Consider the following 27,028-nt stretch of genomic DNA (forward strand, 5'->3'; position numbering starts at 1 on the left):
TCTTTTTATTGGCCCATTTAAAGTGTGTGTGGCCCTTTCAGAGAATCAGAGGACTAACATGGCAGAAGCTCCTCAGGCCCCGGCCAGGCTGGGCTGGCAGACAGGGGGCTTTGGGGACTTGTCCTGGTCTCCAGGGGCTGGTGCTCGCTCGGCCTTTGGGTCTCCCCAGAGGGTAGAGTTCTGTGTTTCTTATTGCACACACTGGCATGACACTTCCCAGCGGTGGCTCAGATGCCCCCCTGCCTGGGCAGGGGCCCAGGGTGGCAACTTGGTCTGGGTGTGGCCCTTCTTCTGCCGACCCTCAGTCCATGGGTGCCCAGCTCTCCTTCCTTCTGAGCCCTGGGACCAGGGGTGGGCAGGTAGAGCCATGCTGGGCTTCACGCCCCCCAATCTCCACTGCCTTTCATCTTCTATTTCAAACAGACAAACATGAAATTACTTCCACAGATTAAAGGGGAGAGCTCCTCAGTCATTCCTGAAGGCCTCACTAATGGAGGGGGCAGGGCCCCTAAATCTGGAAGGAGGGAGAACTGTGGAGCAAAATAGCCCTGACCCAGTGGACGAGACAGACAGAAAGAATATGACCCCAGGCCCTCTCAGGGCGCTGGCTTGCCCAGGGGTGGTGAATCATGGCTGGCGGCCCATCTGGAAAGGTGGGCTTTCTTGGGAGCTGAGGTTAGTGAGCTCTAGGAGATGCTGATCTGGGGAGAAGGCTTTCTGTCTGATCCCTCAGCACACAGAGGAAGAAGCGCTTCTCTTGGAAGGAGGCTGGGGACACGGGTGCTGACTTAAGGCTTACCCCCCGCCCCCCACCCTGACTGGAGAACAACAGTGCTCTCGCTGGGGGGTCACCGCACTGCCCAGGACTCGTGGGCAGAGTTGGGCAGAAAAGAACCCACAGCCTCCTCCTTTACTCCTTCAGGGAAGATGGCGGCTCCACTGAGGAGAAGGGAGGTTGAGGGTCAGAGAGTCTGTGTGAGGTAGGACTGGAGCTAAGGTCCACATTCACACATGTGGCTGGTGGCCTCGTCTGCCTCAGGCTCTCTGGTGAAACCTGCCTGGGCCGAAGCTGGGCTGGTGAGACCACAAAGTCCTCCCTAACCTGTGCCGGGGCCTCTCACCTGGGTGTCCCTGTGAAGTGTCCACAGCCCAGTTTCTCCCGTCACGTCACGGGGGAGAGCCCAGCATCTCTTGGGTGAAGCTGAGGAATTTGGCCTGGAGCATGTCCCCTTCTTCATTCCCCCCAGTCATTCTGCAGAAACTCACCGCTTCTACCCGTCCCCTAGCCACAGGAGTTAGCGGGTACACTTGATGTTGAGGGGTAGTTGCTAGGGCCAGGAGGCCCCCCTACGTGGTTGCTAGGGGTCTGGCATTGGGGCGAGGGGTCTGCCCACTGCCGCGGTCACGGAGGGAATTACACAGTCACAAAGAAATTGTTCTTCTCGGTAATCTGCTCTCGGCCACCGGGAGGGGCAAGGGTGGGGGCAGCAAGCTGGAGCCCAGCAGGCTGGTGGCTGTGATCACAGAGGCGTGCTAGCCCCGGGCCGGGGGCCAGCCGGGCCAGGAACACCAGGGACCAGCCTGCTAAGCTGCTTTCTCAGCGATTTCTCTCCCCAGACACAAAGGTGTTTACTTGTTTTAACATCTCCTGGGACTCCCCTTCTCCCTTTGTGTGGTCTTTATCCCCAGTGAGGTTTGAGCCCCAGATTACAGGCAGGAATTAAGGCATTGGACTCAGGCAGCGCAGAACCGCATGACCTGCGGGATCAAGGCGTATAAAGTAACCAAGTGTGTGTGTGTGAGGGGGGCCGACCCCTTCAGCACGGCCCATTCATCGTCCCGAGGAGGAGTGGCTGGGCGACAGGCAGCCAGCGTGCAGGTGTGATGGAGGGGCTGCTGGTGGCTGACTGAGGCCTTCAGCTGGGGGAGAGGCAGGGACTGGGAAGCGGGGAGAGGGGTGGGAGTCTAGGGCATCTCCTCCTTTGGCCTCCCTCCTAAGGGAATCTAATTCTAGCTCAGGAAGGAGAGCTGCATTTCCCCAGGAACTGATGCCATTTGAAGGTTAAGAGAATGTGTGTGGGCCAGGGTGGGACAAGCGCTCATCCTCTGCCCTGCCTCTCTTCCCAGCGGACAGCTGATGACGCACCTGGGCGGTGACTTTCCCCCAGGGGCGGGGGTGCTGGACGTCATGTACGAGTCCCCTTCCACACTCCTGTCCTGTGGTTACGACACCTACGTTCGCTACTGGGACCTCCGAGCCAGTGTCCGGTGAGTGTGCCGGGCAGCAGGACAGGTGGTGAGAACCCCATGCCAGTCCTGGCCCTCCCTCCAGTCCTGGCGGGCCCAAAGGAGAGGGACGGAAACTCTGTATCAGGGGCTGGTAGAGAGCAGCTGACAAGGTCAGATCAAGCTTTAGACTCCCCACCTTGGCGGCCCTGGTCCTGTGACCCAGGAGACCACAGCCACGAGGCCCTGCTAAGAGCCTCCTTGGGAGCCATCAGGGTGCTGTCCCTCAGCATTCTGTCCCAGCTTTCTCGAGGCCTTTCTTGCCCCTTAAGTCTGGTGACACACAGCAACCATGTGATGCGCAAACGAGGCATAAACCTGCCTGGGGCCAGGGACTTGCTGAGAAAGAGATCTTTACTGAGGAGGCTTTCCCCCATTAAGTCTGCTTTTAAAGGAATTTGGTGATTCGGCATCTCTTTCTCCCAGCCAGAGTGGCTCCCTAAGGCCTCTGGGGAAGCTGGGGTGGAGGTGGAGGGCACCCCCAAACCTCCCCCTGCATCACCTCCTCCCGGACAGGAAGTGTGTCATGGAGTGGGAAGAGCCCCACGACAGCACGCTGTACTGCCTGCAGACGGACGGGAACCACCTGCTGGCCACTGGCTCCTCCTACTACGGTGTGGTGCGACTGTGGGACCGGCGCCAAAGGGCCTGCCTACACGTAAGCGTCCTGCCCACCGCAGGCCTCCTGGCTGCCAGGACTTGTTACTGGGGGCTGTGCTGGGAGCGGGTGTGCCTGGAGGGGGTGGGAGGAAGCCTACAGTGGCCCCTGTCCCCTGGCATTAGGCCTGGGAATCCTGGGTTTGGGCTCCCCCTGCTCCCGGTGGGGACGCTCTGGCCACTCCTGTCCCTCCCGTGCAGGCCTTCCCTCTCACGCCGACGCCCCTCAGCAGTCCTGTGTACTGCCTGCGCTTCACCACCAGGCACCTCTACGCTGCGCTGTCTTACCACCTCCATGGCCTGGACTTCCAAACGCCGTGACAGGGCCACCCCAGCCTGTGGGCCAGAGAAGCCAGCTACTCAGGGACCTCTGCTGTCTGCAGGGTGCAGTGATACCTCCTCCCCGGCCCCGCCTGTGTTCCTTGACCTGTGACCATGGTACTCAGGCACTAAAGGCTGCTGACTCCTGGGCACTGGGGTTACCCAGGGGTGCAGTCCCTCTCAGGAGCCAGGTGGAAGGAAGGGACCTGCTGCTGCTCAGCTGAGCTTAGCCGGGCCTCGCTTCCCTGTTGGCCAGAGCAGGGATCTGGCCGGGGGAGAGAGGCCCACCCCTTCTCAGAGCCGGGCCAGCTCACCACAGGAGTGAGGTGAGGTGCTCCAGCTTTCCCAGTTGGGCCCTTCCTGGGCCCCTTCCCTGGAAGGAGAGGGGAGGCTGCCAATACCCTGTGACACCAGCCTCCACCTCAGTCAGACCCCACCTTTGACCAAGCTCTAGGGCTGGGGACTCATTCCTGGGGTACTGTGTGGCCTGGTCTTGCTTTGAAACCAAGAAAGGACAAAGGGAACCCTGAAATTTTGAATGAGTTCTGAGCCAGCCCAACCTCAGGCTAGCTGTGGAGACATGCTAAAATGTTCATTTTGTAGAAATAAAGCTTGATTGTTCACAGATCTGGTCCCTCCCTGGCTGGCAAGACCCCAGGGAGAAGGAACAACAGATTTAAACTTGGGGTTGGGCATGCTAGGGAAGGGTAAGATCTCGTGGCTCAGTGTCTCAAAGAACAAACGTTTCTTTTCTTCAGGAAAACCTCTTCATTACCCCCTCCACCCCCTTGGCCCTGGTGGTAGGGTGGGTGTCGTCTGTGGGGTATGGAGGGGGACTGTGGAAAGGCTCCTGGCTGCTATCCGCCTGCAGTGACCTCCTTCACCCTACTCCAGCGCTCCACAGTGCTGCAACCCTTAGGCTGGCTTTACACCCACAGCATCTTAATATCCTGGGCTGTTTCCAGGTTTTCTGCAGTTTAAAATCTTCTTCCTCACTCACCCTTCACTTAGGGTCTACAAGGTAAGACAAGGTAAGGTAGCACAGGGACCCTTCCAGCCTGGTTTTCCTCTGAGTTTATGCAAACAGGTTGGGGAAGATGCCCTGTCCTGCTGGGGTAAGGGCTCCCTGATCCTCTTCTCCATCTAAGACCCATACCTCCCTTTATGTGGAAGGTTCTATATTGAAGGTCCCTAGGCTAGAGGAGAAGGAAATGTCATCACCAGCACCCTCCCTGGGGGCAGAAGCATCAGAGGTGGACAAGAGGGCAGTGCACCCACAGTGACTCAGAATTATTTTACTCAGGAGAGAAGACCACGACTCAGGGGCTAGGGGTGCCCTGAGGCCCAGTTCTTACAGAGCCTGGACAGCTCCTGGGAGAAAAGAGGCTGCCCCTGTGCCGGAAAGGCCCAAGGCTTGACGTCTCAGAGGCCTCTACAGGAAGAGCCTCACCCACACTCAGCGCTGGAAGTGCAGGCCTCAGGGGTCCGCTACTGAGTCTTGCAGTCCCCGTCACTGCTGTGTGCTGTCTTTACCTTCTTCAGCTCCTTCTGCAGGTTTGACTCAGCTACTAGGACCTCCTTTGGCTTTTGGTACTGTGGATGGAGCCAAGGAGAGGACATGATTCAGTCACATCACCCCTCTCTACGCACACGCGCACACACACTCTCTCCCCCTCCCCCTCCCCCCCTCCCTCTCCTTCTCCCTCCCTTTCTCCCTCCCTCTCTCCCTCCCTCTCTCCCCCTCCCTCTCTCCCCCCTCTCCCTCCCCCTCCTTCTCCCTCTTTCTCCCTCTCCCTCCCTCTCCTTCTCCCTCTTTCTCGCTCTCCCTCCCTCTCCTTCTCCCTCCCTCTCTCCCTCCCCCTTTCTCCCTCCCTCCCCCTTTCTCCCTCCCTCCCTCTCCTTCTCCCTCTTCCTCCCTCTCCCTCCCTCTCCTTCTCCCCCCCTCTCTCTCCCCCTTCTACCCCCTTTATTCAAAGATGAAGAAATTGAGGCCTACAAGGTTGAATGACTTGCTGAAGGTCACACGGCTGGGTAGGCCTTTGGACCATCTAGAACCCCAGTTCTGTGGATTCTACCCCTCCCCATCACCCTCTATCCTCTTTCAGCTATGATTTTAAAATCAGCCTCCTCCTGAGCCCTCACCGGCTCACACCATGCTGAGGCAGACAGGCCTGTTCTCTAGCAAGCACACCCCAGGAGTAGCTGGGGCTGGAACTGAGGACTCCAGTAGGATGGGAACTGGGCAGGGGAAGAAGGAGCCTTTCCCTGACATAGTGGCCAAGAAGTCTGAATGACTCTTACGGAGATGATGAGGGTGCAGTTGGCATGAGCGAAGCTCAGCGAGGAATCATCCAGAGGTAGCTGATACCTGTCTAGGTCAGGTATTGAGAACTTCTTGTAGTACCTGTGGGGACAAGAAGAGGCCATGAGAACACCCAACAAAGTGACCCCAACAGCTGGGCATCAGGCCCTCTGACGCCAAACTTCTATACAATTCTCCCCACACAGCCAAAGAGGAAGAAGGGAAGCCAGTTAGAACACCAGTACTTTAGAGCTTAGTGGTCCTGGAAGAAAAAGAAAAGGCCTTATGGCCAGTCCAGCAATGGAACAGGGCCAGTCATAATTCCTTGATTAGACCAGGGGTCAGACTGACTCATACTTCAAGCTCAGTCCTCCCAAAGACACGTGGAAGAAGCCTCCTGGAATACACAATTGGCTCAGGCGAGCCCTACCTCCTCAGCACCCGAAGAAAATGGGATATGTGTGCTAACAAGAAACAGAATAAGGAAATCTAGGGCTGTCCTTGAAAGCTAGGGACTGACAGTTGGCACTTACATGGCACTTTACTGAGGACCTCAGCTACCTTTTCCTCCTTTGGGGGTCTTTGAAGGCCTTGTTAGCCTGACTCTACTTGTAGGCCAGAGAGGGGAGTACATCCACAAGGAGAAATATCCCTAAGAGAACAAGCCATGTGACTCATCAAGGAAGCTGGATCTCTGGGGCTCTGGACTACTTTGCTGGCCCTGAGACCCTACTCCTCCATTTTCACATACCACACTCGGTCTCCCTCATTGGCAGGTGACAGTCCAGAGATTAATGACCCCTTTTAGTAGAAAAACAAAACAACCCTGGGACTTCCCTGGCAGTCCAGTGGTTATACTGCTCGCTTCCGCTACAGGGGGCAAGGGTTTGATCCCTGGTCAGGAGACTAAGATCCCCACATGCCGCGCGGCACAGCCAAAAAACTAAAAAAACAAAACAAAACAAACCCAGATAGCAACATCCAACCCATAATGTCTGTAATTTGACCTCCTCTGCCAAAGAGGAAACTCGGGCTCAGAGAGGTGAATATCTCACCTGGCTTCACAGCCAGTTGTCAGTAGAGTCAGGATTAAAGTCCCCTGATCCTGGTCTGGTGCTTATTACACTGGAGCACAAGCAGTGGCCTCCTCACCTCTAGCAGTGGGACTGTTTGGCATTTTCCTTGGTGGAAGTATGACCTAGGCTCTGGCCAGTGGCTACCAGACCTATCACCTGGGCATGGCATCACTGCTGCTGCAAGGGTATGTGGCTGGGCAGGGAAACGCTGCAGACAGGTACAGACAAACTCAAGTGAGGGGCCTGGAGAGGACAGGGCTTTTAATATGTCAGAGGGGCCTGGTCGTTGTGGCAGGTACCCCCAGTCCACTTCAAAAGCCCTGATGCCCTGGGGACTCAGGAGAGTTGACATCAATGCAAGCACTTCTGCCCTGCTCTCCCTGCCCAAATCCCTCAGTTTAGTGAAGGCTCTCAGGGCCCCTATCCTCCAGGTTCCTCACTCCCCGCCAAGGTGCTGGGACCCGTGGCAGGAAAAGAATGTTTACTTAAAGGCTGACAGTTCAAAAGGAGTGGGGGCTGGGGGATCCTAATGGCACCACAAGTTTGCTTTATTTTCCAAACTCTGCCCCAGGGAAAGGTGATCCATCTGCCTACAAACCGGGGTGGAATGTCGGCTTCATCCTCTTCCTAGCCAGCCCAGGCTGAGGGCTCTTTCTGGGGCCTCTGGTCTGGCCAGCAAAGGTGGCAGACACTGATAATAGGGAGGGAGTCAAAGGTTAAACAGCAGAGATTAGATGAACACAAAGGCTTGTTAGGAAGTGTTAACATCTTCCCTGCAAATATACACAAGAAGCAGAACCGGGAGAGAAGCAGCCGGGCACACACAGCTCAGCCAAACCCAGGGGGCCTGTGTAAGCCCTTGCTGCGCAGAACGTGGGGACATCCTTTCTGCCTACCTGGCTGTGTGCTGGGGAGGGGGGACAGGGACACACCCGTGTACTCTCAGAGGGGCACCGTCAAGGCACATTCCCCAGGCGGGGTAGTAGGACTGGAGAAAGAGTCCCAGGGCTTGGTCTCAACAGCAATGACAAGATCAAAGGGAACTTGAGTTGCATGACTTACCCCAGCTTCCCTGTTCTACTCCCATCACCTCTCACGAGGTGGGGGGATGGAGGCAGAGTAGGTCTGGAGGCTCAGCTCTGTTATGAGTATTCTAATGGATTTAGTTTATTGGCTGAGGTTAAACCATTTTCCTCAGGGGCTTCTGATGGGCAGTCTTCAAGGGAGTATGGGGCATCTGCTTTCTCTCCTCAGGGAGCAGCCCACACTCCCTTATCTCCAACCCTGGCCTTGGGGTTTGCCCTGAGAAGAACCATGCTTCACTTTCTCACCAGCACCTGGACTGGAGAGGGACCCACTGTGCTTCTGGAAAAGTCCAAATGCGCAGCCTCAGGCAGCCCTAGGTAGGCAGCAACCATTTCTTAGGCGTCAGCTGTGTCCCAGACCTTGAACTATGAGCTGGGGATTTAAGGACGAAGAAGAAACAGGCCATATCGCTGAACGAGGAGACCCTGTGTTTCTGCTGAAAGCTAAGCCTTTATAGTGTGGTGGTTCCTGGACTTTTCGCTGATGCTCAACAACCCCCATTCTCACCTGCCTTCACTGTCCTTGGTCTCAGCCACACAGTGAAAGGTGACATTTATGAATGCTAAATCTGTGCCAGGCCGTGTTCAACATACACTGAATCCTCAAAACAGCCCTCTCGGGTTGGTTGCTTCTGTTATCCTCTTTTACAGAAGAGTAAACTGAGGCACAGGAAAGTTAGGTATCTTGCCCAAGTCATAAAACTGGTAAAGGGAGATACCCTTATTACAGTGATAATCCCCCCAATCTCCTGACCCCCCCGCCATCGCTCTACATTCCCACCTCAGAGTAACAGACCACCTAGTCTAGGTTCCCTGCGTCTGTCCAAGGGTGGGGCAGATATGGGGGGTGGTCACCCCCAGAACCCTGCCACCCTGCAGGTCTCCTGGACACTCCCTCTAACACAGAGTGGGCTTCCTTTCTGAATGTAAAAGTGTCCAAAAGATGTATGTGGAAGCAAAGGCTCTCAGGAGGACTCCCTGGCCCTGTCCTGTGACTCTGGACAGGCCACTTAACTTCTGGGCCTCAGTTTCTTCCTCCAAATTCCTTTCTAAAAAAGGAGCTGCCCTAGATGAACTTTAAGTTGCTGTCAAAGGGACTGGAACAGGCCAACTCTGTACCTCTCTCAAACTCTGCCAAAAGGACAGCTCCTTCACTTTGGCTATTTCAGAAATGATCCACTGCACCCTATCACTTTCTCTCTGCTGTCTCCCCTTCCCAATTCCCAGTCCTTTCCCAACCCATTCTCCCTTTTAGTGCACCGAGAAAGGGCACAAGAAGCCAGGCCTTTAGAGAGAGACTCTGGAGGAGGCTGAAAGTAGAAGCAGGATGGCTGTGGAGTCACATGGGCCACGCCCCACACACCTCCAGTGGGTGCTCTGCACACCTGCACACAGGCTTGGCCAGAGTGGTCCAGAGAAGCCTCTAGCCAGTCCGTCCCTTAATCAGTCGGCAAATCTCCCCTTCTTTCTTAAACATCAACACTCCAGGCTAACTGATCACCCCTGCCTACAGGAGCCCCTCGTAGAGAGTCACAGCACACATTCACATACTAAAGGCACTCAGAAGTCCTACCAAAGTGAGTTTCCTAAAGCTATCTGGCCACAGAATCCTCTTTTCTAGAGATGCCTATTAACACTCCCACAGTGTTAGTATTACCGATGTCAAATCAGCCAAGCTCTCCTCAGGTTCTAATTTTCAAAGAATTGTTGAGGGCCTGCTTCAGGCCGGGCATGGGGCTGAGTGTTTGTACATATACGATTTCATAATTCCCCAAACAGTCTGTGACGTACGTATGAGTATTCTCCTATGATATATGAGGAACCCTTGCCCCAAATGCTATGGGTAATACGTGGCAGAGGCCAGATTCAAGCGGACATCTTCCTACTCCACATCCTAGCTCATTCCACTTATAGCTGCCAGCTTCTAGGCTGAGGCTAGGAACCTTCTTTCTGCACAAACACTCTTACTGGGAATAGATGGTGCCACAATGGGATCCTGGGAAAGCACTTTCTTCCTTCCCTGATTCATCCCTTGCTATTACCTGGGGCCAAGGACATAATACACTGGAATCAATTCCTTCAAGAGAAATGGCCAACCCAGTTATTCAGAGACAAGGCAGGTATAGACAAAGGAACTCTGGCTTTTACTGGTAACCATAATCCAGAATATCAGAACCGGGGCAGGCATGGAACCTCCAGGTGAAGGAAGTCAAATCAGAAAAGCCACAGTGTGATGGAAACTGAAGAGGCCTGGGCACTGAAACCATCACTAACTATCCCTTCAGTTAGTCAGTTCATCATGCTGACTTTATAGATAATCATTCATATATAGCACAAGAATAAAAATACATACCCTGTCCACCACTGGATGATGATGTGATGATCAGAAAACAGATTTTTAAAGTATCTTGAAAAAGCTAAACACTGCTCAAAGGAATAGCTATTGAGTTCTGTATATTGCGGGGTAGTAAAGGTATAGGACATCTTCTACTCCAGGGAGAAGATAAAAATGCCACTAGGCTCAGAAGAGCCTGTTAGGGGTTTAGCAGCCTCTCTCACCTTCCTCCCAGCAGAGGATCCTGAGGAAGGCTGTGCTGAGCCAGGCTGGGCCGCTGAACCTGAGATCTCATTGTAGGCTCTGAAGTGGGCACTCACATACTCCTCTCCCCTCTTTGGGAATCCAATCCCGGTCCTGCTCACTCTGGGGCACTACTCCCATCCCATCTGGCCTCACCCATCAATTCAAAAATGTCTCCCCCTGCCTTGGGCGCCGGAGTGGGCCTCTGGCCACGGAGCGCCTGGCCAAGAGCGCCACCTATGGCTGAATACGCACAGGAGATGGGACCCAGAGGATCTCCCTGCAGATGAATTTTTGGTGAGCTAGCTAGCCTCTCTTTTCTCACTCCCTGGTAATCACATTTCTGCTGGGTATCTGTATTCGACAGTGACCTCTGGGGGACAAAAGGGAGGCAGCAGCCAGCTGCACAAACTGCTGGGCTGCAGATTCAAGTGCTATCAGAAGCACTTTTGTTCCTAATTTGGGCCCAGGGCCTCTTACGCCAGGGAATGTTTGCTGAAGCACGGAGTTTGTTTTCCTAACGGCAATTTCTCTGTTGTCTGAAATTGCTAAATTCCACTTTAGGCACTGACTCCTGTTAATGATGAGAACAATAACAGGAATAAACTGCCTTTTATCTGAGGGCTTCAAAGTGCTTTATAAATGCAAATCCTTATTATTATGACTTTGTATTTATAGACAAGGCCCACTTCAGGGGCTGCTGGCTGCGTGTACAGCAATAATCCTGAAATTAATTCATCTCTACCCCTTCCCCACCACTTAACCCTGCCAAAGTGAGAGAGTGTGGGGGTCATAGAGGAGGGCAGAACCCAGGGCTGCACCAGGGGAGCCTGGGAGGCACGGACCTTGAGGGAGATGGGACGGGAGGCTGGCACCACACCACCTGAGAAGATGGGCAAATAGCTGGGTCCTCCTTACTGCTTGTAAACCAGTGGACGGATGGGGACACCTCTGGCCTAAGCTTAGCACCCCATGAGACATGTTGGGTGGCTTCAGTCTGTGGACCAGTAACCCATAAAGCCTCCCATCTCAATGCCCCAAATCTATTTCATGGGAGTTGGTCCTATTCTGCAATCCCCGACTCAGGTCACAACCGAGTCATCACAGGGCTCTTCTCTTCTCCTGTGATCAGTCAGAGCTCCAGGAACCCAAACGAGATCAATGCATTTCCAAGATGATCAGCCCAGAAGCAGCCCTGCCAGGATTAGATCTCCACTTTGGTCACCTTCTGTCCCCTCAACCCCACATTTTGCCTTCCCCTAGCAGACTATGAGAAGAGGAGCAAAAGGAAGTCTAGTAACCCCTTTGAAACATAATGCAAGAGACTTCATGCAAGAGACTTCCAAGAGGCCAAAGCACCAGCTCACTGTCCCTCAGTTCAGGGAGGGATAGGTTTGCTGCTCCCAGACCAGTACTTTAAAGTTCGATAACTGCCACCTCAGACAGGTGCACCTTCCAGGCCATGGCTCCCTGCCAGCTCTAACAGTGATGTTACCAGGCCAAGTTCATCATGGACTGGATCCAGCCAGAGGTCAAGGCACAATAACCTTACAGCAGAACCACTTAAGATCACAAGGCAATGGCCGGGTGATTCCCTCAACCTCTCATTCATCCAACAAATATTTACTGAGCCCCAGTCTGTGCCAAGTACTGGGCCAGATACTCATTGTTCAAATTTCCCTGCCCCAGTGGAACTGATTACAATATTCAAGCTGGTCCTGCAGAGAGAAAGCCCGTCAGTTTTTAGCACCTACTACAGGGCTTTAGTGAAGCCCTCCTACCTCCCTCAGAGCTGGACAGCAGGCTTCTCTGCCCTCTGAGGTGGGGAGCCATCTGAGCCCTAACCTCAGGTCAAACCCCACCCCCACCTCGCTCATACACGAGCAGGCAGGTGCCCACCATGCCACTTACTTTTTGTTCGTTGTTCTGACGACAACACAGCGCTCCTTCTGGTCCACACAGACACTGTAGACATCCTTAGGGTACGAGAGGTTTCGAATTCGCCACTGGAAACTCATCTTGGTGTCCTTGCGCATGAAGATGGGCTGCAGAAGGCAAAGCCAACTTGAGGACTATTCTTGGAGGGGGGTGGGAAAGGATGGCTCCACCCTCCACAAAGCTCTATCAAGGGGCACAATGGGAGACCCTCAGCTCTTCCCTACAGCTCCCCTCTGATACTGCCATTGCTGTGACATTCTAGGCCTGGAGCCCTCGCCCTGGGATGACTAAGCCAAAACCCTTTGGGTACTCATTCAAGCAAACATTTCTAGAGCACTGTGTCCAGGTGGGTACACTGGAGATGAGGAGGTGAACAAGACATGGCGCCTGCCCCCGAGGGCCAGCAGCCCACTCCCCCAGCCTCCCCAAGACACCTGACAGACAGACATACATTGGAATTGCTTTCCGTGATGAGTTCAGGCCCCAGGCTCCCTGCTCCTGGGAGTGCTGGCTCTCCCACCTCAATCTGCCACTGGCCCAAGGCGCCCAGGGCACTCTTCACACGCCACTTCCTCACTGAGGAGAGAAGGAAGCAGTGGGATTATAGGGAAGAAAGGTACTCTGCTTCTTTCTGCTGAATCATCAATATCACATTAGGTAACTGGAACAGGATAAAAGTGGGAGCTACAGGCTTTTACACTGGCTTTATCCATCTGAGCAGGGACCTCACAACCTCTGAAATCTCAGGAGAGTATTTCAATATTAGACAACTTGTAAAGCCCATATCATGGGTGCCCAGACAAAAGGAATTAGTACAAAGCTCTGAAAGGCACCAAGTGGAGTTTAGAAAACCCCAGGTGTGACTTCATGCAAAGGGAAGATGTGAATGTTAGGAAAAGGGTAGCTACCAGTAACAGGGAAAATGTGGATCCCCAAAAATGTGACATGCACTTTTCCCTCTAAAAATGGGCAGAGGAAAAATGAATTAAGAGGGTAAAAGCTGACAGGCAGCTTTGTCTCATGATTCAGGAAGTCCAAATATACAAATTCACTCATCTCAGGTGCACATGGCTTAAAAGTCCCAGAGTTGTATTTACAGGAAATTTTAGGCACACACCATATTTTAAATGCATTATTTATAAAAGATCTAATGTACATTTTTTGTAGAGTGGAATCATCCTTTTATAATGCAAATAATCATCTCTATTTTACAACCCAGATGTTTGCATAAGATTTTTTTTTTTCAATTAAGCCACATACTTTATGGAAATTCTAAGTGAAAAGACTAATTCAGTAGACACTAACTGAAAGCCCCTGCTGGGATGCTCAGGAACCCTGCTCAGCCCTGTCACAGTGACTGCTGTCAGCACGCCCATGGCCACAGGGGGCTTTCCCGAGTGCGACCCCTCTGTTCCTTCCCTGCCCGCAGCAATGGGGGTCTTCCAGGTGGCAGTCCCAGCGTTGCTCCAGGCCAGCAGCCTTCCTGAAGCTGCTGTGAGGAGCTAAACAACTCAGAAACTGCCTGGCGTCCTGTCGCAGTTGCTCCTTTTTCTGGGCCGGGGGGGTGAGAGCTGCAATGTGATTCTCAGGACGGGTTTCTTTGAGACCTTCTGGGCAGCTGTGCCAAACCCAGACACCCTCACTGCTCTAAGTAAGGCGCACAAGCTGAACACAAAAGTATGCTGCACAATTCGAATTTTCCCTTTAATACGTGCTTTTATAAGGTCTGGTGCCTTCTGCAGTGTGATTGTATTACGTCTCAGGGCCAAAAACTCTCCCTAGAAACACATTTCCAAGTTTACAATGCAAATAAATAAGGAAGGGTAAAACTTGGAAATATACTTTAAAGGCAACTTTTTTCTTTTTCTCACAAATACTTCTTCTCTCTTAAGTGAATGGACTGTGACCAGAAGTATATCCAAATCTATTCATGTAATACTTTGCTTAACTGGAAGCCAGCCTTCTGGGTTGCAGTGTTCACAGTTGCAAATTCAGAAGCGACAAATGCCTCTAAGTGGTGGTTTCCTGTGACAAGACCCATGTATCTCACTCTTTATTGTAGGAAAGATCACTCCCAGATTCTCAGACATGTATAAAATGCTATGTGTAGAATAAGGCAGGAAATTAATTTTTTCCCAGGCATACTGACAACAGCATGACGGGACAGCTCACATCAAGGGCAGCGACAGAACTAAAAAGGATGTGGGACCATTTGGTGTGAGGACAAACAAACATCCTTAGACCCTAACAGAATCACGATATAATAGAACACAGTCATCACAGAGTTTAAAGGTGGAGGTTCCTTTAGAAAGCATCTAGTCCAATACCTGTATTTTTCAAAGGGGAAACAGCACTTCTTCCCTGCCTGCTCTCCTTCAACCCTTGCCACCACTCTTCAGGGGAGAGTATGAAGAATTACCAAGGCTCAGAAAGATACACTAACTTGCAAAAAACACAGCTAAAATTCAGGTCTCCTAACTTCAAGACCAGAATTTGAATCATTAGTAAAAGGCTAACTTGTATTCTATAAACATTCAATAAGCATACATGATATTTTAAAAGGTTCACTTAAAAAAAATGAAGCTCTATTTCTTTTTTATATTTTAGCATTTAAAGGAAAAGCTTCAATTATTAGAAAATGTGTTGATAAGTTATGAAAACCTAACTATCTGGGGCGTGATAAGTGAGGCGTCCTGTAATCATGGACCCTGTTAAGTCATGTGTCCTGAGGCACGATGCCAGTGTGGCCAGGAGAGGCAATTCCGATACCAGGATTTCCTGTCTACTCTTTTATCCATGGAATACTGGGTTTGGAACAGAAACCTTCCCAAGGAGTACCCTAAGGAGGAGGAAAGTCAACTACTGGTTTCCTTACTGCTGACCTTGAAAGCCACTCAGGTCACAGAAATTTGGACCCTTGGCTGTTCTGCCTTTTTTTTTTTTTTTTTTAACACCTTGGAATTAAATTCTTTGTTAGAGTATGAAGAAAGCCTCCGTATTCATTCCCTTGTGAGATAAGATCCAACAAATGAATCGGTGAAGTCCTTGTTATTTCTCCCATGGACGTGGGCATGAATGCACACATGCAAATACATTTTGTCTTGTCTTTCTTGTCCTGTCTTTGTTCCTGAACTCAAGGACAGCTCCTGCGGCAACAGAAGACTGTTTGCACCTGCTGTCACTCTGATTTGATTATATGTTAAACCCAAACTGGTGTGTGCAAGGCAGCTCCCTGGGACGCTGTCATATCTTCCCGGCTGAGCCAGGGCCAGTCCTTGGAAAGGAGACTTTCAATGACCCTGTAAAGGGTCTGATGGGGAATATATGAGGGAGGCAGCGCCTGGGGCCTTTTTCCTAAGTCAGCAGGAAGCAGGCTGATGTCCCAGACTGCTGAAAGGAGGCCCCATCTTTCAGGTGGGCTAGAAAGTGGAGGTCCTAAAAGGCCTCTTTCCCCAGAGCTCCAAGCCCTGGCCCACTTCCAATGTGGATAATTACATTCCCCTTTCCTAAGTACTCCCTGCAGCTTAAACTGGATGCAGGATTCTTCTTTTCTGCCCTAAAACACTGCAACATTGCTATGTGGCTATTAAACAGCTGCCGCGTCCCATCCCTGAGGAGGCTGAAGGGAATCGAGTGGGTCATTTATAAAGCCGGTGAAGTGCTTGGGGATGAAAGTGCTCAATATCCTCCAAATGCAGCCTGGGGTGGTTAGGCTGGCGGTCAAATACCAAAGCAGATTAAGCCGGTAATCCGAATGTAATCGCTGGGGGACGGCCTGCCCTTCAGCCTCTGCCCCCCTGGACATGCTGTGTTCTTCTAGGGCTGGTTTGATGTTCCGATCATTGTTATGGGGCCCTTCAGTTTTTTCCTCTATGAATACACATACAGCATTCACTGTGGGGGGTGGGAATGAATAGCACTGAGAGGGCAGAAAAAAATTATGACACTACTATGCTTATTAACACCGACCGAAGAGCTCCAACCCAGACAGATGCACTATCGGTAATTCTCTCTGTAAATTACTTTCTGGGTTTTTTGGACAGAAAACCAGTTTGGCCAATTATCCAATTTGTATAATTAGCTGAAAAAATGGAAACTATTCCCATTTACACCCACAAAAACCCCATCCATATTTTGCTTCAAAGAATGCACAAATGAAAGTCAGTTCAGGTCCTGGGATTATTTATACTTAAAAATGAAAAACAAACAGTATTTTGCAAGCTGGCAGAGGTAGGGTGGGGTGGTTGGAGACAGGTAAGAAAAGGATCAGCTGTTCAAAGGGCCCAGTGGTTTGAGTGGGGTGTTCCTTGCCGCCCATCTCTGTCCTGCTCCCTCCAGCCCCTACCCGGGTCATTCTGGGGAGAACAAGATTTAGTAAGAAAAGAAAACAGGATTAAATGACCTCAACTCCCAACAGGATGTTCTTGTGGATTAAAGCATGGGTTCTTCATCAGATAGACCTAGGCTTAAATCCTAGCTCTGTAACTAACCAGCTGTGTGATTCTGAGCAAGGTGCTTATCCTCTTGAAGCTTCCATTTTTCCCGACTGTTAAATGAAGACAGCAGTAACCTACCACACTGGGCTGTAATGTGGTTGGTTCGTGTAAACCACTTAGCATGGCGCCCAATAAAAGTTACGGTATTGCTATCATTAGGTAAACTTTAGTCAGACAACGTTCTCCTATGAACCTCCATTTCTACTTTTAAGAAAAAGGAGTTTGGAGGCCACTGTCTATTCTCCACCTGCCAAGAGGGAAAATGACAAGTTCATGTGGGATGCTACAAATGAAGGGACCTGGACTTTTTCTCATTTTAATTTCATGTCCAAGCACAACTAAGATGCCTTGGGTTTTATTTGTTTGTTTGTTTTTACAGCCACAGCCCCGACAGCTGTATTATTTGCTCTGTGTGGAGAAGAGAGGTGACGCTGGGGGCTGGGGGAGAAGAGCTGCCGCTAGTCCCCGGCCTGGTGACAGTGGTGGTCAGCCCACGTGACCTCTCCTTTCATAAGCTCACCCCTGTTAGGCATTCCAAGGCTGTCACCCCCTGGGAGCGCTATAAATTACAATGGTTTGTGAGGATATTACTACTGTACTGGTTTCCACCAAATCAGTGTCATATGCTAAACACATCAAGATTTTTAATAGTACCAGACTAAACCAATTGGGACTGGAACCCAAGCAGCTCATAATAAGAAGGGATCAACACTTCACTCTGCGGCTGAACATGCACAGGACACATATTTTAAGACTGCAGACTAAGAGAATGCAAACCAGTGTAATCCGTGTTGTCAGTTCTAGACATTTATGAGCTGTCAGAAAAAGGGAAAAAGAAATTCCCTCGCCAATACTACCTGTCGATCAGGCCCAGGAAGAAATTAAAGTCAAGAATAATGACAAGAAAATAACCCAGCCCATGATTCCATCATTGGTCTTAGCATTTCAGGTGAAATTTAATAAAGAGACCAACTCCCACTGCTGACAGCCTCAGGCCCTGGGTCAAAGAACCAGCCACCTAGCTCTGGGAAGTCGGTTAATGCTGATGTGCATACCTGAGAACAGAGAATGAACAAATCGAATAATTCCCAGAAATCTGTGCTACGGCCCCTATTCATGAGCGTATTCTTAGAGGAAAAGGTCTGCAGGAATGAAAATGACAATGCTGCAAAATCACCGTTTCTACCTCCTACTCCCTTTGATTCAGACCTTCTCCAAAATGAGGGACATATTTAATAGAGTCACTTCTGAGGCAAGGTCAAAAGCTGCGCCTCTGATACTTGTTTGTTTCTGATATGGCTTCAGAAAACAAACCAAAAAATAGACAAAAAAAACTGCAGGGAAATCCTGCCCTTACCACTACTCAGCCTTCAAGGCTTACTTCCAATTCCACCTTCTCTGTAAAGCTTTTTCCCAACGGTTTCTTTACATGCCCATTCCCACCTGAGAAGAATTACTCACTCTCTCATTTGTCTGGGGGTGGAGTGAGGTTTACTGGTCAAGTGGACGCCCATTCCATCTCTGGTGTCCAGCCCTGACCTGAGATTATTTTCAGGAACAATCTTGCCTCAAGGGCTTCAGTCTCCCTGAGCTTCCACATGTGATGCTGGGATCCTCCCTGAAGCTTCATCTATGCGTGTTTACCTGTGCTTAGGTCACCCCAAGTGTTCCTAAGGGCCCACTGGGGGCCCCGTCACTTACCAAGTAGTTCACTTGTCTTCTCATCATATTCTTCGGCCATTTCCTTCCCATCTGGGAACAAATAGTGCACCTTCCTTCTCCCTAGGTACAAAACAGAGAGAGTGCCTTACCCCTGAGCCTCCTCTTGCCTTGGGCCTTGCAGGTCAAGAGATCTACCTGGGAAACACTAACAGCCTTGGGCATGTTAAAAAAAACCTTCCCAGAGCCTCCCACGAACTCCTTGCCAACCATTGCCCACCACTACTCTAGGACATGTCCTGGGACTCACTTCCTTTCTAAGCTTTCTCTAAACATGTCTTTACTCTGCTGATTCTTCTACCACAGCAATAGCTCCAAACTTCTTCCCAAATGCTGAACTCCTCCTTGCCCTTCAAAATCCAGCTCAAATGTCACTTCCACTGTGAAATCTTCCTAAACTATCACCCCTAACCACTTTGGCAAAATTCATCACTTGTTTGTTTATGCCTCTCTGGTGCTTTATTCATATCCACAGTGGAGCATTGATCACATACTACACTTTTAAAAGCATCTGTTTCAAGAATGATATCATATTTATCTTTCTCTCCCCAGTTCCTAAAACCAAGCCCATGTGCTCAGGATACTGAACTGGGTTTCCCGACCAAGGCCTCCCTCCAGCCGTGCCCTCGCTCTGCCTTGTTCTGTACATCTCTAGGCCATCTCTATCACACATCCATACGATGTTAGTCCCCGTGTGTTCTCCTTACAGCATTTACCTTGGTATGATTTTTACATGTATTTGTGTGATTTTTGGATTATTGCCTGTCTCTTCTACTAAGGTAAGAGGGGTTTTATCCCCCCACCTATGGTTTCCCTATCACTTAGTATAGTATTTGGCATATTTTAGGAGCTCACCTAAATACTGATTGAGAGAATGAATGAACATTGCTTCATCTTTTATTGAAAGCACAGAAGAACCCAATGGCGTCTCTTAGACCAGCTCTTCCACCTATGTAATATAATACTAAGCATTTTCTTAAAAGTGACTGTATAATTTCCCCTATTTTTACAGATAGGTAAGTAGACATAGGTAGGCTCCTCAGTGAGACTAATAACAGTACCAATGCCCAGTATACAGGTACCTAACGAATGCTTGATGAATACAGCCCCAAGGCCCTTAACCAGCTAAAGGAGTCACTAGCCAAAACTTGCAACTGTTATCTACCAAGCCTTTTCACTGTCCATTCACTCCTCTGAGACATAGTTCCCTTGAGTCATTCTGAATTTGTATTCTGGGGAAACTCACCCCCAAATTTGCAGGGCCTCTCAGTAGGCGCCTAGGTTACACCACCCTTACTCATTTGTTTGGCTCATAGAGCTATAAGAGGTTGTCCTGTCAGGAGTGGGGTATAAGGTGCTCCCTGTGAGTAGCTGAGGGTATCTGGCCTGACTCTCTTCTCCCCTGGAGTCCAGTCTTAAGTGCAGGCAGGATGCAGTGCTTACTATGGGCCAGGCACTTTACATGTTTTATTGCATTTATTCTCAAAATAATCCTATGTGCCTCCAGTACTTGTATTTCACAAGTAAGGAAAACTGAGGATTAAAGGTCATGTAACTTGTCCAAGGTCATAAAGCTAGGAAATGACAGCCCAGGCTTAAGCTCACTTGAGGCCAAAGTTGATCCTGTAATAACCATACTAGGATATCTGTATGGCCTTAAGGTTATAAGGATGAACAATGTTCCAAGGGTTTATTGTTCATGTTTCTAGTGAATTACCTGTTTAGGCCTTAGCCTATTTTATTTGGGTATTCATCTTTTTCTTACTAATCTGATTGAACTTTGTATACATTAAGCACGTGTCATATATGTTGCAAATGTTCTGTTTTAATTGCCCTTTAACTTTGTTTAAGGTGGGTTTTCCCAAACAAGTGTTTAATTTTTATATAGTCAACTGTTTTTTCCTTTGTGGTTATTATCCAGAAGTTGTGCTTAGAATATCTTCCCGTACCCAAGATTCTATGTGTACATATGTACACATAGAATGTGTACATAATCTATGTGTACATATGTATGTGAATATAAAAAATTTTATTACTATGATATTTTGGTGAAAGAAAAAAATATAATAGGAACACCTCAATACATAAGGCAAATACTAACAGCCATAAAAGGGGAAATCGACAGTAACACATTCATAGTAGGGGACTTTAACACCCCACTTTCACCAATGGACAGATCATCCAAAATGAAAATAAATAAGGAAACACAAGCTTTAAATGATACATTAAACAAGATGGACTTAATTGATATTTATAGGACAGTCCATCCAAAAACAACAGAATACACATTTTTCTCTAGTGCTCATGGAACATTCTCCAGGATAGATATCGTGGGTCACAAATCAAGCCTTGGTAAATTTAAGAAAATTGAAATTGTATCAAGTATCTTTTCCGACCACAACGCTATGAGACTAGATATCAATTACAGGAAAAAATCTGTAAAAAATACAAACACATGGAGGCTAAACAATACACTACTTAATAACGAAGTGATCACTGAAGAAATCAAAGAGGAAATAAAAAAATACCTAGAAACAAATGACAATGGAGACACGACGACCCAAAATCTATGGGATGCAGCAAAAGCAGTTCTAAGAGGGAAGTTTATACCAATACAATCCTACCTTAAGAAACAGGAAACATCTCGAATAAACAACCTAACCTTGCACCTAAAGGAATTAGAGAAAGAAGAACAAAAAAACCCCAAAGTTAGCAGAAAGAAAGAAATCATATAGATCAGATCAGAAATAAATGAAAAAGAAATGAAGGAAACGATAGCAAAGATCAATAAAAATTAAAAGTTCTTTGAGAAGATAAACAAAATTGATAAACCATTAGCCAGACTCATCAAGAAAAGAAGGGAGAAGACTCAAATCAATAGAATTAGAAATGAAAAAGGAGAAGTAACAACTGACACTGCAGAAATACAAAAGATCATGAGAGATTACTACAAACAACTCTATGCCAATAAAATGGACAACCTGGAAGAAATGGACAAATTCTTAGAAATGCACAACCTGCCAAGACTGAATCAGGAAGAAATAGAAAATATGAACAGACCAATCACAAGCACTGAAATTGAGACTGTGTTTAAAAATCTTCCAACAAACAAAAGCCCAGGACCAGATGGCTTCACAGGCGAATTTTATCAAACATTTAGAGAAGAGCTAACACCTATCCTTCTCAAACTCTTCCAAAATATAGCAGAGTGAGGAACACTCCCAAACTCATTCTACGAGGCCACCATCACCCTGATACCAAAACCAGACAAACATGTCACAAAGAAAGAAAACTACAGGCCAATATCACTGATGAACATAGATGCAAAAATCCTCAACAAAATACTAGTAAACAGAATCCAACAGCACATTAAACAGATCATACAACATGATCAAGTGGGGTTTATCTCAGGAATGCAAGGATTCTTCAATATACGCAAATCAATCAACGTGATATACCATATTAACAAACTGAAGGAGAAAAACCATATCATCATCTCAATAGATGCAGAGAAAGCTTTTGACAAAATTCAACCCCCATTTATGATAAAAACCTTGCAGAAAGTAGGCATAGAGGGAACTTTCCTCAACATGATAAAGGCTATATATGACAAACCCACAGCCAACATTGTCCTCAATGGTGAAAACTGAAAGCATTTCCACTAAGTTCAGGAACAAGACAAGGTTGCCCACTCTCACCACTCTTATTCAACATAGTTTTGGAAGTTTTAGCCACAGCAATCAGAGAAGAAAAGCAAATAAAAGGAATCCAAATCGGAAAAGAAGAAGTAAAGCTGTTACTGTTTGCAGATGACATGATACTATACATAGAGAATCCTAATGATGCTACCAGAAAACTACTAGAGCTAATCAATGAATCTGGTAAAGTAGCAGGATACTAAATTAACGCATGGAAATCTCTGGCATTCCTATACACTAATGATGAAAAATCTGAAAGTGAAATCAAGAAAACACTCCCATTTACCATTGTAACAAAAAGAATAAAATACCTAGGAATAAACCTACCTAAGGAGACAAAAGACCTGTATGCAGAAAATTATAAGACACTGATGAAAGAAATTAAAGATGATACAAATAGATGGAGAGATATACCATGTTCTTGGATTGGAAGAATCAATATTGTGAAAATGACTCTACTACCCTAAGCAATCTACAGATTCAATGCAATCCCTATCAAACTACCACTGGCATTTTTCACAGAACTAAAACAAAAAATTTCACAATTTGTATGGAAACACAAAAGACCCCGAACAACCAAAGCAATCTTGAGAACGAAAAACGGAGCTGGAGGAATCAGGCTCCCTGACTTCAGACTATACTACAAAGCTACAGTAATCAAGACAGTATGGTACTGGCACAAAAACAGAAAGATAGATCAATGGAACAGGATAGAAAGCCCAGAGATAAACCCACGCACATATGGTCACCTTATCTTTGATAAAGGAGGCAGGAAGGTACAGTGGAGAAAGGACAGCCTCTTCAATAAGTGGTGCTGGGAAAACTGGACAGGTACATGTAAAAGGATGAGATTAGATCACTCCCTAACACCATACACAAAAATAAGCTCAAAATGGATTAAAGACCTAAATGTAAGGCCAGAAACTATCAAACTCTTAGAGGAAAACATAGGCAGGACACTCTATGACATAAATCACAGCAAGACCCTTTTTGACCCACCTCCTAGAGAAATGGAAATAAAAACAAAAATAAACAAATGGGACCTAATGAAACTTAAAAGCTTTTGCACAGCAAAGGAAACCATAAACAAGACGAAAAGACAACCTTCAGAATGGGAGAAAATATTTGCAAATGAAGCAACTGACAAAGGATTAATCTCCAAAACTTATAAGCAGTTCATGCAGCTTAATAACAAATAAACAAACAACCCAATCCAAAAATGGGCAGAAGACCTAAACAGACATTTCTCCAAAGAAGATATACAGACTGCCAACAAACACATGAAAGAGTGCTCAACATCAGTAATCATTAGAGAAATGCAAATGAAAACTGCAATGAGACATCATCTCACACCAGTCAGAATGGCCATCATCAAAAAATCTAGAAACAATAAATGCTGGAGAGGCTGTGGGGAGAAGGGAACCCTCTTGCACTGTTGGTGGGAATGTAAATTGATACAGCCACTGTGGAGAACAGTATGGAGGTTCCTTAAAAAACTACAAATAGAACTACCATATAACCCAGCAATCCCACTACTGGGCATATACCCTGAGAAAATCATAATTGAAAAAGAGTCATGTACCACAATGTTCATTGCAGCTCTATTTACAATAGCCCGGAGATGGAAACAACCTAAGTGTCCATCATCGGATGAATGGATAAAGAAGATATGGCACATATATACAATGGAATATTACTCAGCCATAAAAAGAAAAGAAATTGAGCTATTTGTAATGAGGTGGATAGACCTAGAGTCTGTCATACAGAGTGAAGTCAGAAAGAGAGAGACAAATACCGTATGCTAACACATATATATGGAATTTAAGGGAAAAAAATGTCATGAAGAGCCTAGGGGTAAGACAGGAATAAAGACACAGACCTACTAGAGAATGGACTTGAGGATATGGGGAGGGGGAAGGGTAAGCTGTGACAAAGTGAGAGAGAGGCATGGACATACATACACTACCAAACGTAAGGTAGATAGCTAGTGAGAAGCAGCCGCATAGCACAGGGAGATCAGCATAGCACAGGGAGATCAGCTCGATGCTTTGTGATCGCCTGGAGGGGTGGGATAGGGAGGGAGAGGGAGGGAGGGAGACGCAAGAGGTAAGAGATACGGGAACATATGTATATGTATAACTGATTCATTTTGTTGTAAAGCAGAAACTAACACACCATTGTAAAGCAATTATACTCCAATAAAGGTGTTAAAAAATATATATATAGTATGAGTTTGTATGCATGGAAAAAATATGGAAGTTTCTGTATGGAAATGTCAATTGTGATTATCTCTGCATGGTAGGATTACCAGTGACTTGTTTATTTTTCTTATTTCCACAATGAACATAAATTATTTATGAAGAAGTGTGTTAGGTTCTCATTAGCAACAGAAGTGATTCTTGGTGGGAAGTTAGTAGCATCCTACGCCCACTCACATACACATTAGGAGGATAAATCAACAGAAGAGGTTTGACAAGGCATATACACACCTTTGGCTTTTTTTGTTTTCTTTCTTTTGATTTTGGTTTGGTGGGGGGACTAACAATGTTGTTTTGTGATGCTACTCACAGAAAAACTTAACGAAGTCCTGACTGATGAAATATTTGTTTAAACACTGTCCTTTGACCAAAGGAAGTGAAAGCAGAGACTAGAATATTTTGTACACCCATGTTCACAGCAGTAATTATTCACAATAAAAAAAGTGGAAGCAACCCAAGTGTCCATCGACACACTGGTGGATAAACAAAATACGGTATATACATACAATGGAAAAATGTTATTCAGACCTTAAAAAGGGAGGAAATCAAAATTTCCTCAAGCGACATGCGACATTTCCTCATTTCCACATGCGACAACAGGGATGAACTTTGAAGACATTATGCTAAGTGAAATAAGCCAGTCACAAAAGAACAAGTATTGTATACTCCACTTATATGAGGTTCCTGCTGTAATCAAATTCATAAAGACAGAAAGTAGAATGGTGACTACTAGGGGCTGAGGATAAGGAGACTGGGGAGTTGGTGTTTAATGAGTATAGAGTTGCAGCTGAAGATGAAAACGTTTTGGAGATGGATGGTGGTGATGGTGGCGTAACAATGTGAATGTACTTAATGCCACAAAACTGTACACTTAAAAAAGGCTAAAATGGTAAATTTATGTTAAGTACTTCTTACAGTAAAAACAAACCCCACTGTCCTATGAGATAATGTTCAGAATCTTTGGTTTGGCATAGGAGATCTATCACAACATACCTCAATTTATCTGCAATCTCTCTTCATTTTCCACCATTTCCCCTCATCGCTTGAGAAAAGCGTCCTTTTATTCACTCTTGCATCCTAGCACCTAGTACCTTACACAGTGTAGGGAGACATTATGACTGGGTGAATGTTTTGGCCTCACTAAATGTTTTGTTATGCCCCTAGTAATCAGCCATATACTTTCACACCTCTGTGCCTTTACACGTGAGTCACTCTTCCTGGAATAACTATCCCCTCTTCTCCACTTAGCAAACACCTATTCATCCTTTAGGACCCATAAACATCACCTCTTCTGCCAGGTCCTCCTTCAAAGAGATAATCATTTTCACCTCTGTGCTCTCATAGCATTTTATAGAAGAGTCCAACCTCTATTTAACACACATGCTTTTGTTTATTTACATTTTTTTCCTGACCACTATGTGAACTCCTGGGACGTGTCTTTTTCTTTCTATCTGCTCTAGCACACAACCTGACACACAGTAAAAAGCATCCCTAAATACTGCATGAATAAATGAGCAAATGACCAGCTGACTTCAATTTCCAAGGTTTCTTGACTGGCCTCTGCCTGTGGATGTCAGTCCCTGCTGGTTTCCTGAAAGCTACAGGAATTCAGACCGAATTCATTCTGGCTGCCAAGTGAGTCCAGGAAGGGACCCTGAAGCACTGGCCAGTCCTAGGGTGGAAGAAAGTCAGAACTCCATCCATACCTCTATGCCCACCTCTTCCAGGACCAGCACGAGGTGGGGGTAGGGGGTTGCTTTGTCTCCTCTAAAGACCCAGGGAACATTTAGAGGTTCACTTACAAAGATAACGTTACAGCTGGAAAGGACCTCAGAGACAACACAGGTAATCCATCCACCTCATTTTACAGATGAGGAAAATGAGGTTCAAACAAGTAAAGAGGCCGATTGGGAAGCCCACGGTAAATTAAGGGCAGAGTCGTTAACTAGAGCCCAGGTGTCCTGCCTTTCTATGATACCAGGCTGCTTTCAGCAACAGAACCTCCCGACTGAGGTTCATGGGATCCCAGGTCAAGATTCAGTTGTACCACTGACCGACTCGGGGAGCTGGGGCCGATCTAAAATCCTGGATTTCAGTTTCCTCTTCTGTAAAATGGGGTCAAAACCACCTCTCGGGACAGCGGTGAGGAGCAAATGACAGTGAACGTGAAAAGAATTATTATTTATTAGTAACAAAACTCAGAGCGGAGTGAGGTGGTGTCCAGGAAACTAGGGTGTCCAGAGACGTGTGTTCCAGTCACCTCATCTCTCTGGGCCTCAGTTTCCTCATCTGCAAATGGTAACTGCCCTAGGGGGAGGCCGCGACCTTCCAGCCCTGCCGTCCTGGGCTGAGGCCCTTCCCGGAGGCGCCAGAGAGGAGGGCCGGACGCTGGGGGAAAGGACGAGGGTGCTCGCGGGGTGCCTCGAGTTACCGTCCTGCAGCAGCGCCGTCTTCTCTGCCGCCCGCAGACTCTCCAGCCAACCCGTCACCGCCATCTTCCCTCAGCCCAGCCGCGTGCCCGGCCGCTGCCATGGCAACCGTTTCCGCCTAGGGTCACTTCCGGCTGACCCGGAAGAAGTTCTGGACACTTGCGTGTTCCCACCCCGCAACCCCT

General features: G+C 47.8%; 2 protein-coding genes across 4 annotated transcripts in view; one reads left to right on the forward strand and one right to left on the reverse strand.

Annotated features, from left to right (window-relative positions):
* FBXW4 (F-box and WD repeat domain containing 4) overlaps positions 1 to 3,882 on the forward strand; it is an 80,777-nt gene extending 76,895 nt beyond the window's left edge. Inside the window, exons 7-9 of the mRNA XM_065894352.1 lie at positions 2,128 to 2,268; positions 2,803 to 2,944; positions 3,145 to 3,882. Coding sequence (XP_065750424.1) covers positions 2,128 to 2,268; positions 2,803 to 2,944; positions 3,145 to 3,264 — 403 coding nt within the window. The 3' untranslated portion in view covers positions 3,265 to 3,882. The remainder of the gene's footprint in view (positions 1 to 2,127; positions 2,269 to 2,802; positions 2,945 to 3,144) is intronic.
* Positions 3,883 to 4,534: 652 nt separating this feature from the next.
* On the reverse strand, positions 4,535 to 26,941 carry DPCD (deleted in primary ciliary dyskinesia homolog (mouse)). 3 transcript variants are annotated; one of them, XM_065894968.1, is made up of 6 exons: positions 26,846 to 26,941; positions 18,441 to 18,521; positions 12,695 to 12,819; positions 12,217 to 12,350; positions 5,566 to 5,668; positions 4,535 to 4,857 (listed from the first exon to the last, which is right to left on the reverse strand). In XM_065894968.1, exons 1-6 carry the CDS (start codon positions 26,907 to 26,909, stop codon positions 4,753 to 4,755), a joined length of 612 nt encoding a protein of 203 aa, XP_065751040.1. In that variant the 5' UTR covers positions 26,910 to 26,941; the 3' UTR covers positions 4,535 to 4,752. The 3 variants fall into 3 exon arrangements, with proteins under 3 accessions (XP_065751040.1, XP_065751041.1, XP_065751039.1); XM_065894969.1 differs by having other exon boundaries at positions 4,753 to 4,857; positions 5,566 to 5,632; positions 26,846 to 26,909; XM_065894967.1 differs by having other exon boundaries at positions 4,753 to 4,857; positions 12,217 to 12,377; positions 26,846 to 26,909.
* Between the last annotated feature and the right edge of the window lie 87 nt (positions 26,942 to 27,028).

Source organism: Phocoena phocoena, chromosome 16 (genome assembly GCF_963924675.1).
Source record: "Phocoena phocoena chromosome 16, mPhoPho1.1, whole genome shotgun sequence".
NCBI classification, from domain to species: domain Eukaryota; kingdom Metazoa; phylum Chordata; class Mammalia; order Artiodactyla; family Phocoenidae; genus Phocoena; species Phocoena phocoena.

What these genes read in the sequence shown, in the direction of transcription:
- DPCD (XM_065894967.1), bottom strand. Translation starts at nt 26,909, where the DNA reads ATGGCGGTGACGGGTTGGCTGGAGAGTCTGCGGGCGGCAGAGAAGACG. An exon ending in GAAGACAAGTGAACTACTTG is followed by an intron (nt 12,820 to 18,440) that starts GTAAGTGACGGG and finishes TTCTCTCCTCAG; the next exon opens with TGAGGAAGTGGCGTGTGAAG. An exon ending in TCACGGAAAGCAATTCCAAT is followed by an intron (nt 12,378 to 12,694) that starts GTATGTCTGTCT and finishes CTCCAAGAATAG; the next exon opens with TCCTCAAGTTGGCTTTGCCT.